This window comes from Pecten maximus, chromosome 14 (genome assembly GCF_902652985.1).
Source record: "Pecten maximus chromosome 14, xPecMax1.1, whole genome shotgun sequence".
NCBI classification, from domain to species: domain Eukaryota; kingdom Metazoa; phylum Mollusca; class Bivalvia; order Pectinida; family Pectinidae; genus Pecten; species Pecten maximus.
In genome coordinates this window covers 14,911,684-14,929,875 of record NC_047028.1, presented here as the reverse complement: position 1 = coordinate 14,929,875, position 18,192 = coordinate 14,911,684, and the positions used below count along the sequence as shown (strand labels likewise).

Below are 18,192 nucleotides of genomic sequence, written 5' to 3'. Positions count from 1 at the left end.
GAGGGCTGGTTTATCGGGGACACCAACAGTCAGAGTCATATGAGGGCTGGTATATCGGGGACACCAACAGTCAGGGCCATATGAGGGCTGGTTTATCGGGGACACCAACAGTCAGAGTCATATGAGGGCTGGTTTATCGGGGACACCAACAGTCAGAGTCATATGAGGGCTGGTATATCGGGGACACCAACAGTCAGGGCCATATGAGGGCTGGTTTATCGGGGACACCAACAGTCAGAGTCATATGTGGAAAGGTGTCTTGGGGATATCAATAGTCAGTCATATTAAGACGGCTGTCTAGAGGGACACATACGAAAGAATAGAAATATAAAACAAATGCTAAAAACAGACAGGAAAAGAACGAAGCTTACTTAAAGCATCGATATGTTTTTCAGTGTCGTCTTTTGTACAATTAAAATGTAGCATATCCTTATCCTTAAGAACCATTAAAGCATCATACAGCAATTTCGTACATTTTAAATGAGTAAACATAATAATTAATCCTGAACAAGTCTATAAATATTCAGATTCCTTACAAGGTATCATTTCAAAAACAAGTATTAAAGACAACCCAGTATGAATCGTTTTGGTCCTATTTTTAATTTTGGATGATTATTACAACATCTCCTTTCCAGTCTGTGGAGATATTCCCATTTTTGGTAAACGTCATGTATGTTGGCAAGAGTTACATGCATAGTTTTCAAACCTGGATGTAGTCCAGAATCTGCAATGGTTTGGCAAGATTCTTAGGAACACAATGAAGTTGTCCGATTGCCAATTTCGCCATGTTTAGCGACTTTTCGTAGTGATCTTACTTCATTGTATTATATAAAATTGTACGTTGACGTTACTTTTCGGTATCGATAGACTGATCGGAGAGTGTTGAAATGGCTTTATTCAAGCGAATTATGCTTCCTCGCCCTCGGCCTCCTCCTCGTCAAACTCCCCCTCCTTTAAGTTCAGATTATTTTTCAGTAAAATTAGGCTTTTTGGGGAATTTAGTAATATTTTGGTTCACATGGATTAAGCTTCCTCGCCTTCCTCCTCCTCAAACTCTCCCTCCTCCTCGGCTGTGGCATCCTGGTACTGTTGGTACTCGGACACCAAGTCGTTCATGTTGGATTCGGCCTCTGTGAACTCCATCTCGTCCATACCCTCACCAGTGTACCAATGCAAGAAAGCCTTACGACGGAACATAGCGGTAAACTGCTCGGAGATACGTTTGAACAGCTCCTGGATGGCGGTGCTGTTACCAATGAAGGTAGCAGACATCTTAAGACCACGTGGCGGGATGTCACAGACGGCGGTCTTGACGTTGTTTGGGATCCATTCAACGAAGTAGCTGCTGTTCTTGTTCTGGACATTCAAGAGCTGTTCATCCACCTCCTTCATGGACATACGACCACGGTACATGGCTGCAACTGTTAGATAACGTCCATGACGAGGATCACAGGCAGCCATCATGTTCTTGGCGTCGAACATCTGTTGGGTCAGCTCTGGGACGGTAAGAGCCCTGTACTGCTGGCTACCACGAGATGTAAGAGGAGCGAAACCAGGCATGAAGAAATGGAGACGGGGGAAGGGAACCATGTTGACAGCCAATTTACGGAGATCGGCGTTCAGTTGACCGGGGAATCGGAGACAGGTGGTGACTCCGGACATGGTGGCGGAGACGAGATGGTTCAAGTCACCGTATGTGGGAGTGGTCAGTTTAAGGGTCCGGAAGCAGATGTCGTAGAGAGCCTCGTTATCGATGCAGAATGTCTCGTCTGTATTCTCAACAAGCTGATGAACCGAGAGAGTGGCATTGTATGGCTCGACCACAGTGTCCGATACCTGAAAGTACAGAAGAAGAATATTTAAAGATTAATTCATTTACATTCCCCAACTTCATATACTTATTAATATTTGACACTGGTAACCGAAGCGCAACTAATGCATAGCTATATGTCAATTCAATTAATAAGCCAAAAACTTCATATTGCATTAAATAAACACAAGAATGGCATACCTTTGGTGATGGTACAACAGAGAATGTGTTCATGATTCTGTCTGGATATTCTTCACGGATTTTGGAGATGAGGAGGGTTCCCATTCCGGATCCGGTACCACCACCAAGAGAATGTGTAAGCTGGAATCCCTGAAGACAATCACAACTTTCTGATTCCTTGCGAACAACATCAAGAACAGAGTCTACGAGCTCAGCACCTTCTGTGTAATGCCCCTTAGCCCAGTTGTTTCCAGCACCACTCTGTCCGAACACAAAGTTGTCTGGTCTGAAGATTTGTCCAAAAGGACCAGATCTGACAGAGTCCATGGTTCCAGGCTCCAAATCCACCAAGACAGCACGAGGAACATATTTACCTCCTTGAAACAAAAAACCCTATTTTAATTGATAAAGCAAACTAAAAGTAACCAACGCCAACACATGATAATTATGATATTATTTGTATATTCATATTTAATTGCATATGTTTTCTCCAGTTTCGATCATGTCATTGTTATCTAAAATAGTTTCGGGAGTAATTACGAGAGCAGTGCATTTACCTGTGGCCTCATTGTAGTACACGTTGATCCTCTCCAACTGAAGGTCGGAATCTCCGTGGTATGTACCGGTGGGGTCAATTCCGTGTTCATCAGAAATAACCTCCCAGAACTGAAATTCATAAATATCCTTTATTAATGTATTGTAACGTTTGGTGTACAAATTCAACAGTTGACTCACTATGGTTTACGTTTCAAAAGCTAACTAACTGTGGTAATCGTTTCAATAGTAAACTAACTGTGATTAACGTTTCAATAGTTAACTAACTGTGGTGTAACGTTTCAATGGTTAACTAACTGTGGTTAACGATTCAATAGTTAACTAAATGTGGTTTACTTTTCAATAGTTAATCAACTGTGGTGTAACGTTTCAATATTTTGTTTACTGTGGTGTAACATTTCAATATTTTGTTAACTGTGGCGTGACTTTTCAATATTTTGTTTACTGTGGTGTAACGTTTCAATATTTAGTTTACTGTGTTGTAACGTTTCAATGAAATGATATAACCAACGTGTTTTAAATATCTATATTCTGTAATGCTCGCAATTTTCATTTTATGCTAAAAAGATAAAATTAGAACATCGAAAAATTAATTTCAAATATACATGAGCTGTGTCTTCTGTGAACTCTTGCTGCGAATGTCGGAATTAATTGGAAAAAAGAACTTATCATATACCGGCGTTCCTCATGTTTGAAAATAACACAGTAACATATGTGTTATGTGAACAATTAGTATTGTATAAACGATAAGTGGTGTATGAACCATTGATGTCATGTGAACAATATGAGCTATGTGGACACAGAGTGTTAAAAAAGAATGTTATATGAAGAATCAGTGTCAGGTGTGAATGATAAGTGTGACGTGAACACTAATTGGTATTTAAACAATAAATGTTATGTGATAAACAATGTGATGTGAACAATGAACGTTATATGAGCAATAAGCACTATGTAAAAAATAATTGTGATGTGATCAAAAATTGGTATGTGAACAATAAATGTGATGTGAAAAGTAAATGGTATGTGAACAATAGGCGCTATGTGAACAATAAAATGGTATGTGAACAATAAATGGTATGTGTACAATAAATGGTATGTGAACAATAAATGGTATGTGTACAATAAATGGTATGTGAACAATAAATGGTATGTGAACAATAAATGGTATGTGAACAATAAATGGTATGTGAACAATAAATGGTATGTGAACAATAAATGGTATGTGAACAATAAATGGTATGTGAACAATAAATGGTATATGAACAATAAAATGGTATGTGAACAATAAATGGTATGTGAACAATAAAATGGTATGTGAACAATAAATGGTATTTGAAAAATAAATGGTATGTGAACAATAAATGGTATGTGAACAATAAAATGGGATGTGAACAATAAATTGGTATGTGAACAATAAAATGATATGCGAACAATAAAATGGTATGTGAACAATAAATGGTATGTGTACAATAAATGGTATGTGAACAATAAAATGGTATGTGAACAATAAATTGGTATGTGAACAATAAAATGGTATATGAACAATAAATGGTATGTGAACAATAAAATGGTATGTGTACAATAAATGGTATGTGAACAATAAAATGGTATGTGAACAATAAATGGTATGTGAACAATAAAATGGTATGTGAACAATAAATGGTATGTGAAAAAATAAAATGGGATGTGAACAATAAATTGGTATGTGAACAATAAAATGGTATGCGAACAATAAAATGAGATGTGAACAATAAAATGGTATGTGTACAATAAATGGTATGTGAACAATAAATTGGTATGTGAACAATAAGCGCTACGTGAAAAATAATATGATGTGAATAATGAACGTTATATGAACAATAAATATGATGTGAACAATAATTGGTATGTGAACAATAAATATGATATGAACAATAATTGGTATGTGAACAATAAATATGATGAGAACAATAATCGGTATGTGATCAATAAGTGTTATATGAACAATAAACGTTGTGTGAACAATAATTTGTATATGCATTGTCAATGTAATGTGAACAATAAACGTTATATGTTTTGCAAACAGTAGGTTCTACAAGCGTAGACTCCAATCGGTGAATCATTCACACATAAAACAGTTACATCGTGTCATGTACTCGTCTGGTGTCAGTGACTCTTACACAGAAAGGCTCAGCACATGTGGAGCACATTCTTTATTGATTTTTGTCAAACCCAGAAAGATTGAAGACGTTCACATGTATCCCAGCAACTGTTTCTCACGGCCTTGACTGATGACCAAATACGTTACTGTCGTCGGGAAATTGAGTACGTAGAGTTTGCATTCGTGAATGAGTTTTTAGTGTTATAATATTTTTGGGTTTTTGGGTTTTTTTTGTCATTTTTTAACGCCAAATATGTCTTACTTTAAAATTAAGCAACACGCGTTATGGAATGAAGTGTGATTATTAATTTTTTTGTCCGCTGAAAGGAAAGACTGTTTGTCAGTCAGAATGATCTGTTAAGTACGTAATGGATTGTCGCATACCGGATGTAGACATGATCTCATGGTTGCGCATTGAAATATGGCCACAACAGATAACATTATCAACTCATTATGTAATTTATGTTTTGGCAATGAAAAAACCAATAACTAGGCATATCCATCGCAAAATCACACCCCTCATTAAACTTCTATTATATAGGACGTCCATTTCAATCTAAGACCTCAATATGCAGTCACTGTGGGCTTCTGTTCCGAGCATCAGAGAGAGTAATTATCAAAATCGGGACATGTCGGCCATTTTCTATACTTGCTGAGAACGTCGTTATCACTGCCATGATGCTAACAACAGATGAAATATTTTACTGATTACTTCAAACATTGCGTATGTAATGCACATGCATAACGTGTTACCTTGGCTCCGATCTGGTTGCCACATTGGCCGGCCTGCATATGTACGATTTCCCTCATTGTGTCGCTAGTATTCTACCTGTCTGGTCGTCTGTTCCTGATGTCGCTGTGAGTGCGCACCGATTTGGCTGATTATATACCCAGCTTTCGATCAATACTCCCCAGTCCATCACAAGCCATCGGTACCGTGGTCATAGTAACCGTGCATGATTGTAAATGACCATTTTAATCCTGACTTAATGTCCATATACAATGTATTATTAATCAGTTATAATGCTAGAGTATAGATTTCGAGTCTTGTTTGGAAATCGAAATGGTCGGCAAGTTTCACTATCCTCCATATTTGGCACACGATGGCGTTTCAATAGCATGTAATTCCTAAAATTGGATAAATCCGAAAAAAAGCGTGACACTTTGAATACGGTCAGGCATACAAACGGATACATTGTTAAATCAAGCATTGCAGTAACTATCAAATGTATTATTTCACAATTTTAGAAATCATTACGCATCGTTTTAAAATCACAAGAATAAATTGACATCGTTATTAGTCAGGCTATTGTAGTCAATGACATCATTGTTTGAAACGGGATCCACATAACAGGTAGCAAAATGTGACTAATAGCTCTATTTATTACATTTTCGTCAGCGAAGTAAAGAAATTTATCAAACTGATAAACTTACATATAAGCTTTGCAGTGAAAATATGTTGTTTTTGTTTTTGACCAATCAGAGCGAACCATCGCATTCACCTCATTGACACTTGTCGATTTTTCCAATAATTTGCTGTGGGGTCGTGAATTGTGATACTGATTCCCGCGCCTTTTGACACTATTAATTTTTCAATGTTTTTTTATATATATATATTATTATTATAAATCTGCAATCAACAGAAAATTGAATGTTTTCCCGTTAATATAACAAATACATTTCATTCGTATGACACAATATTTCGATATTTTCATGTTATATTCAACGAGAAACTATTCAATATCCTCTATATATGTGTTTTACCTATGGTCGATATAGAGATTATATATCATACCTATGGCCAATATAGAGATTATACATTATATTTATGGTCGATATAGAGATTATATATTAAATTTATGGTCGATATAGAGATTATATATTGTACCTATGGTCGATATAGAGATTATATATTGTACCTATGGTCAATATAGAGATTATATATTGTACCTATGGTCGATATAGAGATTATATATTGTACCTATGGTCGATATAGAGATTATATATTGTACCTATGGTCAATATAGAGATTATATATTGTACCTATGGTCGATATAGAGATTATATATTGTACCTATGGTCAATATAGATATTATTTATCATACCTATGGTCGATATAGAGATTATATATTGTACATATGGTCAATATCAAGATTACATATTGTACCTATGGTCGATATAGAGATTATATATTATATCTATGGTCAATATAGATATATATTATACCTATGGTCGATATAGAGATTATATATTGTACCTATGGTCGATATAGAGATTATATATTGTACCTATGGTCGATATAGAGATTATATATTGTATCTATGGTCGATATAGAGATTATATATTATACCTATGGTCGATATAGAGATTATATATTGTACCTATGATCGATATAGATGTTATATATTGTACCTATGGTCAATATAGAGATTATATAGTGTACCTATGGTCGATATAGAGATTATATATTGTACCTATGATCGATATAGATATTTTATATTGTACCTATGATCGATATACATGTTATATATTGTACCTATGGTCGATATAGAGATTATATATTATATTTATGGTCAATATAGGTATTATATATTATACCTATGGTCAATATAGAGATTATATATTGTACCTATGGTCGATATAGAGATTATATATTGTACCTATGGTCAATATAGAGATTATCTATTATACCTATGGTCGATATAGAGATTATATATTGTACCTATGGTCGATATAGAGATTATATATTGTACCTATGATCGATATAGATGTTATATATTGTAACTATGGTCAATATAGAGATTATATATTGTACCTATGGTCGATATAGAGATTATATATTGTATCTATGGTCGATATAGAGATTATATATTGTACCTATGATCGATATAGAGATTATATATTGTACCTATGGTCGATATAGATATTATTTATCATACCTATGGTCGATATAGAGATTATATATTGTACCTATGATCGATATAGAGATTATATATTGTACCTATGATCGATATAGAGATTATATATTGTACCTATGGTCGATATAGAGATTATATATTGTACCTATGGTCAATATAAAGATTATATATTGTACCTATGGTCTATATAGAGATTATTTAGTATAACTATGGTCGATATAGAGATTATATATTGTACCTATGGTCGATATAGAGATTATATATTATACCTATGGTCAATATAAAGATTAGATATTGTACCTATGGTCAATATAAAGATTATATAGTGTACCTATGGTCAATATTGAGATTATATATTGTACCTATGGTCGATATAGAGATTATATATTATACCTATGGTCAATATAAAGATTATATATTGTACCTATGGTCAATATAAAGATTATATAGTGTACCTATGGTCAATATAGAGATTATATATTGTACCTATGATCGATATAGAGATTATATATTGTACCTATGGTCAATATAGAGATTATATATTGTACCTATGGTCGATATAGAGATTATATATTGTACCTATGGTCAATATAGAGATTATATATTGTACCTATGGTCAATATAGAGATTATATATTGTACCTATGGTCGATATAGAGATTATATATTGTACCTATGGTCAATATAGATATTATTTATCATACCTATGGTCGATATAGAGATTATATATTGTACATATGGTCAATATCAAGATTACATATTGTACCTATGGTCGATATAGAGATTATATATTATATCTATGGTCAATATAGATATATATTATACCTATGGTCGATATAGAGATTATATATTGTACCTATGGTCGATATAGAGATTATATATTGTACCTATGGTCGAGATAGAGATTATATATTGTATCTATGGTCGATATAGAGATTATATATTATACCTATGGTCAATATAGAGATTATATATTGTACCTATGATCGATATAGATGTTATATATTGTACCTATGGTCAATATAGAGATTATATAGTGTACCTATGGTCGATATAGAGATTATATATTGTACCTATGATCGATATAGATATTTTATATTGTACCTATGATCGATATACATGTTATATATTGTACCTATGGTCGATATAGAGATTATATATTATATTTATGGTCAATATAGGTATTATATATTATACCTATGGTCAATATAGAGATTATATATTGTACCTATGGTCGATATAGAGATTATATATTGTACCTATGGTCAATATAGAGATTATCTATTATACCTATGGTCGATATAGAGATTATATATTGTACCTATGGTCGATATAGAGATCATTTATCATACCTATGGTCGATATCGAGATTATATATTGTACATATGGTCAATATAAAGATTATATATTGTACCTATGGTCAATATAGAGATTATATATTGTACCTATGATCGATATAGATGTTATATATTGTAACTATGGTCAATATAGAGATTATATATTGTACCTATGGTCGATATAGAGATTATATATTGTATCTATGGTCGATATAGAGATTATATATTGTACCTATGATCGATATAGAGATTATATATTGTACCTATGGTCAATATAAAGATTATATATTGTACCTATGGTCGATATAGAGATTATATATTGTACCTATGGTCAATATAAAGATTATATAGTGTACCTATGGTCAATATAGAGATTATATATTGTACCTATGGTCGATATAGAGATTATATATTATACCTATGGTCAATATAGAGATTATCTATTATACCTATGGTCGATATAGAGATTATATATTGTACCTATGATCGATATAGAGATTAAATATTGTACCTATGGTCGATATAGATATTATTTAGTATAACTATGGTCGATATAGAGATTATATATTGTACCTATGGTCGATATAGAGATTATATATTATACCTATGGTCAATATAAAGATTAGATATTGTACCTATGGTCAATATAAAGATTATATAGTGTACCTATGGTCAATATTGAGATTATATATTGTACCTATGGTCGATATAGAGATTATATATTATACCTATGGTCAATATAAAGATTATATATTGTACCTATGGTCAATATAAAGATTATATAGTGTACCTATGGTCAATATAGAGATTATATATTGTACCTATGGTCGATAAAGAGATTATATATTATACCTATGGTCCTGGTCTATATAAAGATCATACATGTATATACCTACCATTCATTATTGTACAAATATTTTAGCTACATAATGTATTCATTTTAATTCTTTTACGGCTCGTCGACGATAAGAGTCATTTATCGCCAAACAACTCACGAGGGACGTTCAAATGCAGAAATACATGAAACTCAGACTAAAACGTTAAATGGTGATGTTAAAAGTTTGGGGGTGGAAGTTAGGGGTGAAATGTGGGGGTAAAAGGGTGAAATGTGGGAGTAAAAGATGGAGGTAAAAGGCAGGGGTAAAAACTAGAGGTAAAACATAGAGGTAAAAGATAGGGGTAAAAGGTGGTGGTGAAACCTAGGGATAAAACGTATGGGTAAAACGTAGGAGTAAAAGGTTGGGTAAAACGTACGGGTAAAACGTACGCCTAAAACGTAGGTGTAAAACGTACGGGTAAAACGTACGGGTAAAAGGTGGGGGTAAAACTTACGGATAGGTGGGGGTAAAACGTACGGGTAAAAAAGGTGGGGATAGAAGATGGAGTTAAAAGGGGTGAAATGTGAGGGTAAATTCCGGAGTCTTGGTTTTTTTAACAGTAATGCCGTTTTTATCAAGGTATAGGATTAAAGGAAAGGACCAATTGAAAGTTATAATGATATCTAGGTCGTAATAAAATGTACTATTTATCTTTTTCATACCCGTTAATCTTAGAATGGATCAAAGAAAGGTTTATTTAAAGTCGATTTGAAAAGATATTCGACCGATGAAGTAACAAATCCAGCTCGAAGTACAAATCGTATTAACATTGCTAGTTACATTTAGAATATACGAATTACAATTAAACTGTGTAATTTGAGATATCGAGATCGAAGATATAGCTCAGTGACAAAGGGACAAGATACATAGTGGGGTGTCGTCCACTATCGGGTATCCGGGTAGCCTAGGAACTAATGTATACCGGTACATATTGACGTTCCGGATAGGGCTGTAAGCACATAATACAGTTGGCTCTGGTGATTATTAAGTACTTACATTTGATTTAATGAGTCAGACCTGACTTGGAGGTATATTCTGTGTTACAAATACTTTTTCTCTAAAGATCAACTGTTTTAGTTCTCACTTCATGAATTTTAAAATCTATATAAAGGTCGCTTGTCCGTAAAAGCCAATTTTCTCTACCCCGTACGAAAGCTGACTGAAAAGTGATAATAACATGTAGTTTTAATGGAAGATTCTAATTTTATTACAAAATAGACTAATCCTTTCTCCTAGTATAGTTATATGCGAAATCTGTATTGTGATCGGCGGAGTCCATCTTTCCTGAAAAAGAAATAATAATGTCTACCTGTCTTAGTGTCAGCCTACCTGTCTAAGTGTCAGCCTACCTGTCTTAGTGTCAGCCTACCTGTCTCAGTGTCAGCCTACCTGTCTCAGTGTCAGCCTACCTATCTTAGTGTCAGCCTACCTATCTTAGTGTCAGCCTACCTGTCTTAGTGTCAGCCTACCTGTCTTAGTGTCAGCCTACCTATCTTAGTGTCAGCCTACCTGTCTTAGTGTCAGCCTACCTATCTTAGTGTCAGCCTACCTATTTTAGTGTCAGCCTACCTGTCTTAGTGTCAGCCTACCTGTCTTAGTGTCAGCCTACCTGTCTCAGTGTCAGCCTACCTGTCTTAGTGTCAGCCTACCTGTCTAAGTGTCAGCCTACCTGTCTAAGTGTCAGCCTACCTGTCTAAGTGTCAGCCTACCTGTCTAAGTGTCAGCCTACCTGTCTTAGTGTCAACCTACCTGTCTTAGTGTCAGGATACCTGTCTAAGTGTCAGTCTACCTGTCTAAGTGTCAACCTACCTGTCTCAGTGTCAGCCTACCTGTCTAAGTGTCAGACTACCTGTCTAAGTGTCAGACTACCTGTCTAAGTGTCAGACTACCTGTCTAAGTGTCAGACTACCTGTCTAAGTGTCAGTCTACCTGTCTCAGTGTTTGGCCACCTGTCTTAAGTGTTTGTACGTTAGGTGTTTCAACTGAAACTTAGATCCGCTATAAAACTTATCGATTGATTAGTGTGATATTACAGGTATGTCATACCTAGGTTTGTTTATTTGTCGTGGACATAACATTGTTTATATTTCGTATCAAATATACCAACTTAATAGATATTGAATTTCATATTCAACTACTAGTAACAAATTCTTAAATGCGTTTTAACGTCACAGATTCCCCTTTCTTATTCTAGAATACTAGTCAGGTATGTGTCGGAGACTTTCAATGTATACATATTCATATCTACTTCTTAGTCTACGTGTTTTAAAAGCTTTCTACTCGATTTACATTCGGTTTACCCTGCAGTTTAAACTGTAGTGAGAGACATATTGACTTTAGCCAAACAAGTAAACAGTTCTAGTGTCTATAAACCCATAAATAATTGGTTCTGACTTATCGACGCAGACAGCGACCTGTGTTCTTGATCCATGGTTTGACATTAGAGATATTATATGGTTAAATTCACAATTTATAGAGTAACACATTGTCAAAATGATAGGACCGTTATTCTAGAGCATGCGCGTGAGCTATATTTGAAAAGTGTCAAAACTCCGACAGTAAAGTCCATAACTATCAATATCGTTTGAATATTTCAGTTAAACATGTAATTCATTTTGAATATCCAAACTGGAAACTTTTACCAATAGTTTGTATATTTTGCCCCTCCACTGGTCCCGGACAACCAAAGTACTAATACAACATGAACAGGGCAATCGACATTTTATTCTTTGATTGAACTAAGCCCTCGTGTAAAATATCCTAGTACAAACTCTACAAATAAGATCTTGGTGAATTTCCGTAGTTACATACTGAAAGTTTACCAATGAAATTTGGGAAAGCCAACAATGTATAAAACAAGAATCAGAAAACTTCCATATGTTTATAACTTCGAAATTCCAACATTTAAGTAGAAATCGTGTTTCTATCTGCCCTTCCTACAGTATGCCAGTATGGGTTTCTAATAACAAGGCGCTGTATTTGGTTGCTATGGACTTGTCATAGCCCGTCCACTTTTATTTTGCAACATACCAATGTGTTGTTACAATGATTTTGTCTTTGTACCTGACCAAATAACACTATTAATACTTTGTTTTCTCGCTGTATCCAGTGTCAAGGTAGTTCATATTATGGGCCAAAACTATCAAGTATCCAACATGTTTTAGAAAAGAGCATTGCATTGCTCTTGAAACCTATCCCTATTGCAGAAAAAATAATCTATCGATCAATCAGTTTTGGTCAATCGACCTCATTATAAAGGAATTTCAAGACTGAAGTTAATTGACACGAATCAACCAGCTGTCTAATGAATGCTCTGGCACACGTTTTGTGTTTTTAGAATTAAAGAACTCCTGCCATCTGGCTGGCAATGCTTAAGCTATTTTAGTTTGTTTACGGAATGGCAACGCAAAGACAACGTCAGGACAGCGCATGCGTCTGACTTCCGCCCGTTTCCGGTTTCAAAATATGTGTTTTATGACAATGGTGTAATCAATAATTCATATAGAGTGGCCTTCATGTTAATGGTCAATTATATTTAGATAACATTCATTAAGGGTGTATGCTACCTTAAACTTTATAGATATATATTAAATAAACAATTTCCTTCGGCAATATCCAATCATCTAATGCTTACGAAGTGCTACAATTACGTGACTGTACACGTTTATAGAACTTTGGTCACATGATATGATATTATGATCGATATTTCACATCTTCCTCAACATCAACTCTCTACGGAAGACAATGCCTTTCACAACAAAATCATGCATCAGTTAACTTAAAGAATCATTGTGACTGATTGTAAGTGAGAAGAATGTTTCGTTACTAGAAACCACACGGTGAAACCCTAATGAGAAAATGTGAAATCGATGTCTAAAAGTTCTTAACACTTCATCAACTTCTCGAATTCTCATGACATATAAAAGGATAAAAAAAACAAGCAAACAAAGCAGCATTAAATGCTCACTTTTTATTGGATAGTTTGATAAACTAAAGATACTGATGACTAGATTAGTTGAAAGAGGTAAGGATGTAAAACATTGAATGTTTTTGCAAGTTTAAAATTTTAAGTTCAGATTATTTTTCAGTAAAATTAGGCTTTTTGGGGAATTTAGTAATATTTTGGTTCACATGGATTAAGCTTCCTCGCCTTCCTCCTCCTCAAACTCTCCCTCCTCCTCGGCTGTGGCATCCTGGTACTGTTGGTACTCGGACACCAAGTCGTTCATGTTGGATTCGGCCTCTGTGAACTCCATCTCGTCCATACCCTCACCAGTGTACCAATGCAAGAAAGCCTTACGACGGAACATAGCGGTGAACTGCTCGGAGATACGTTTGAACAGCTCCTGGATGGCGGTGCTGTTACCAATAAAGGTAGCAGACATCTTGAGACCACGTGGTGGGATGTCGCAGACGGCGGTCTTGACGTTGTTGGGGATCCATTCAACGAAGTAGCTGCTGTTCTTGTTCTGGACATTCAAGAGCTGTTCATCCACCTCCTTCATGGACATACGTCCACGGAACATGGCGGCGACGGTCAGATAACGTCCATGACGAGGATCACAGGCAGCCATCATGTTCTTGGCGTCGAACATCTGTTGGGTCAGCTCTGGGACTGTAAGAGCCCTGTACTGCTGGCTACCACGAGATGTAAGAGGAGCGAAACCAGGCATGAAGAAATGGAGACGGGGGAAGGGAACCATGTTGACAGCCAATTTACGGAGATCGGCGTTCAGTTGACCGGGGAATCGGAGACAGGTGGTGACTCCCGACATGGTGGCGGAGACGAGATGGTTCAAGTCACCGTATGTGGGTGTTGTCAGTTTGAGGGTACGGAAGCAGATGTCGTAAAGAGCCTCGTTGTCGATACAGTAGGTCTCGTCAGTGTTTTCAACAAGCTGGTGGACAGAGAGGGTGGCGTTGTATGGCTCCACCACGGTGTCAGATACCTGGAAAATACATCAATGAAAACATATGATATAATTTAAATACATGTCGATTTTTCTTACATGACTTGTATTTAATTGCACTGACATCCAGTTTATTATTAAATGTAAATCATCAATAAGTCATACCTTTGGTGATGGCACAACGGAGAATGTGTTCATGATCCTGTCGGGGTATTCTTCACGGATTTTGGAGATCAGGAGAGTTCCCATTCCAGATCCAGTACCACCACCAAGAGAATGTGTAAGCTGGAATCCCTGAAGACAGTCACAGCTTTCTGCTTCCTTTCGTACCACATCAAGAACAGAGTCTACGAGCTCAGCACCTTCTGTGTAATGTCCCTTAGCCCAGTTGTTTCCAGCACCACTCTGTCCGAACACAAAGTTGTCTGGTCTGAAGATTTGTCCAAAAGGACCAGATCTGACAGAGTCCATGGTTCCGGGCTCCAAATCCACCAAGACAGCTCGGGGAACATATTTGCCTCCTGAAATTGCGTATAGTACACATACAAGTTGGCTGCAATAATATACATAAATAATATGTAACTATTTTTTTCTTAAATTTGATGACTGGACCCTGTATTGTCCATACTGACCAGATCGGGAGACACCAAATTGGTCTATGAAACAGACGTTTCTTGTTTTACATTTCGTGTTACATCACCGCCATCTACTTATAAAGTCGGTTGTAATTAATTACCTGTGGCCTCATTGTAGTACACGTTGATCCTCTCCAACTGAAGGTCGGAATCTCCGTGGTATGTACCGGTGGGGTCAATTCCGTGTTCATCGGAAATAACCTCCCAGAACTGGAATCGAAAGATGCACAAAATTGGAACAAATTCTCTTCATTTTTTTAAAATTATTTTTCGCTTCAACAACAACCACAACGACAACAATAATATACAATACATAACAACAACAACAACAACAACAACAACGATTACAACAACAACAACAACAACAGCAACGATTACAACAACAACAACAACAACAACAACAACAACAACAACAACAACAACAACAACAGTCCCCCATTACTATAAGCCTCATACCTAGAATTGCGTTTTGAAATCTGAATTTGGAAAAGCAGATTGTTTTTCTTTTCAGATAACCATTTTTATTTCCATTTCATATATCTCAGCTCTGAAATAGAATTCATTTTGAAATAAGCCTGTATTAGAGTACTGTTTTGTGTGTCTCGTTGTCAATGACTACAATAGAAATATATGTAATTGAAACTTGAATTTACTATTACGCAAGCATTCGAGGTTCGATAAGCAAATTCTTTACGAACAATCACCATCAACCCCACAGCTTTCGTCTTTAGAAATGTTTTGATAAGAGGATTTAAATGTATTTGTTGAAGCGATAAATTTTATCTGTAAACACAGCTAACACTGTGAATGTTTCAATGGCAGCATTAAGAATACAAGCACTGTAAATAAATTGATGTGATTTGAACCACGTTCACGTAATACAAATTCTGATTGCTGAATGACCGCTACCTTTTTTTTTGTCGCTACAAGGAACTAGTAATACAACTTATCCGGTAAAACGTAATTTCCCACGATTGATAATTATCGACTTCTCCTAACCTGTATAACGGCAGTATTTCGTATCTTTCTTGTGAAATGTGCTGTCTTTTTTGTGAGATGTGCGTGATCAAAATCAGTGATTCAGAAACTGAACATTACATTTCTGTAATTCTTTACAAGCTTTTGTGTAATCTTCAAGTTTTGATAATCGAAAAGATACGATCTTAACGAGTGACGTCCACTCACACTAGCGGGCGGCCTTTCGGATAATTGCATATTAAAATAACTTTTGTAATTTATATTTTTCGAGATTAATATAAAAATGAAATTATAAAATACCATAATAATATAGACATTTTTCATCTCTTATGAGTGGGAAATTATCAGTGATATTTTACCAGGTATGAGTAATTATGAAATTATAGAACATTCCGGTTCATTTCCTCTTTGGTGAATAACTTTTAATGTTCATGATATAAATATAGTATCATGGTTGTGTTGACTGTATTTGACATTTCTTGAAGGTCATGCTGCAGCATGTCCTGTTTGACAGTATGGTAGACGATGTGTTTATACATTTCATGGATAAACTGACATGACAAGCAATGCCAAAACACACATATTGTACTTCAGCATTTCTAGAAAGCAAATTGTAATATGAAAATATCCCCCTATTTAAAGAAATGAATTGTAACAAAGATTTTTTTCGAGAAATCCACTCGATAGTAACACATTAACTCCGCTCTTTTCCCCGTTTACTAATTACTGAACTATAGTTTCTTGGCAATTATTGAGAATAGGAATAAAGCTCATCTATGAATGTAAACAAACAGAAAACCAATGTATTTTACATGTGCATTTCACCCTTTCCAAACCGGGAGTGTTCTCTGTGTAACGAAATGATTTAAGTTTCCCGCCTAGACAAGTTTGATCTTGCAAATTTCAGATAAAATTTACCCGATCAAATGAAATAGAATCGAAGTGAAATCCGCTGATATATTGATTGTACGAGGAAGGAAAACTAGAACAAATTGATTTTCTCTCCCTCTTAATCCTTCTATTCCTCCCGTTAATTAGACGATGTTTACTATCAATTAACCATGTCTATCCTATCAATATAGATATTAATTAATTAGCTCTCTATCCTGTTTTCTGGGTTGTATAATGTCAATTGAAAAATCATCACCAAAAGTTTACCTTGGCGCCGATTTGGTTTCCACACTGACCGGCCTGGATGTGTACGATTTCCCTCATGGTGCTGGGTGTGTGTCTGGAGTACCGGGGAGACTGGAATCGGAGTCTGTAGGGGTTTGTGAGTGGCTGGGTACCCGGGATACCGCCTTATATAGCCGGGTACGGTGCCGGGTATCTGCCTAAAGATAAGGCACCTCGCCCCTATCGGCTGCTTTCTTGGGGCACCGTGCACCATAGATTTATCACCATTCATTCTTTCATTTATCAATTTATTGATTATATACATTTAATGGCAATTCGATAAGAAAGTGGCCGCTAGATTCGTGTACCCTACCTGGCCTTAAAGTACCTCTGGTGTAAGGAATTGGCACCAATATCCAACCCCACGGTCTGTATGTATAGCAAGTGTATGTAATGTAAATGGGGTTGTAATTTATCTCAAATTCTGTGACTTCTGGTAATCTCTTTTCATAAAAGTTGTACAAGAATGTTTTATCGAACTTATTAGAATTTTTAGAATATATGGTTTTCTTGAACAGATTACATAATTAAAGGCAGCAAGGTTTGCTATAATATAAACATCATTTCTGTAAGAATATAGAAATAAATTCCATGACGATACAATATGATGTCGCCTACTTCCGAACACAATGAAAATATAGGTCTGATGACCTTCACCTACAAGCTGCCCCCTAAT

The 18,192-nt window shown here is 35.5% G+C and overlaps 2 protein-coding genes across 3 annotated transcripts; both read right to left on the bottom strand.

Moving 5' to 3' along the window:
* Positions 1–579: 579 nt before the first annotated feature.
* On the bottom strand, positions 580–15,366 carry LOC117342564 (tubulin beta chain-like). Of its 2 annotated transcripts, XM_033904752.1 has the most exons (5): positions 15,360–15,366; positions 5,439–5,443; positions 2,548–2,656; positions 2,012–2,367; positions 580–1,836 (listed from the first exon to the last, which is right to left on the bottom strand). In XM_033904752.1, the coding sequence occupies exons 4-5, from the start codon at positions 2,315–2,317 to the stop codon at positions 1,024–1,026; spliced, it is 1,119 nt and encodes a 372-aa protein (XP_033760643.1). In that variant the 5' UTR covers positions 2,318–2,367; positions 2,548–2,656; positions 5,439–5,443; positions 15,360–15,366; the 3' UTR covers positions 580–1,023. The 2 variants fall into 2 exon arrangements, with proteins under 2 accessions (XP_033760643.1, XP_033760642.1); XM_033904751.1 differs by lacking the exon at positions 15,360–15,366 and having other exon boundaries at positions 5,439–5,563.
* Positions 13,773–17,622, bottom strand: LOC117342563 (tubulin beta-4B chain). Its single transcript, XM_033904750.1, has 4 exons — positions 17,499–17,622; positions 15,464–15,572; positions 14,893–15,248; positions 13,773–14,766 (listed from the first exon to the last, which is right to left on the bottom strand). Exons 1-4 carry the CDS (start codon positions 17,553–17,555, stop codon positions 13,954–13,956), a joined length of 1,335 nt encoding a protein of 444 aa, XP_033760641.1. The 5' UTR covers positions 17,556–17,622; the 3' UTR covers positions 13,773–13,953.
* Between the last annotated feature and the right edge of the window lie 570 nt (positions 17,623–18,192).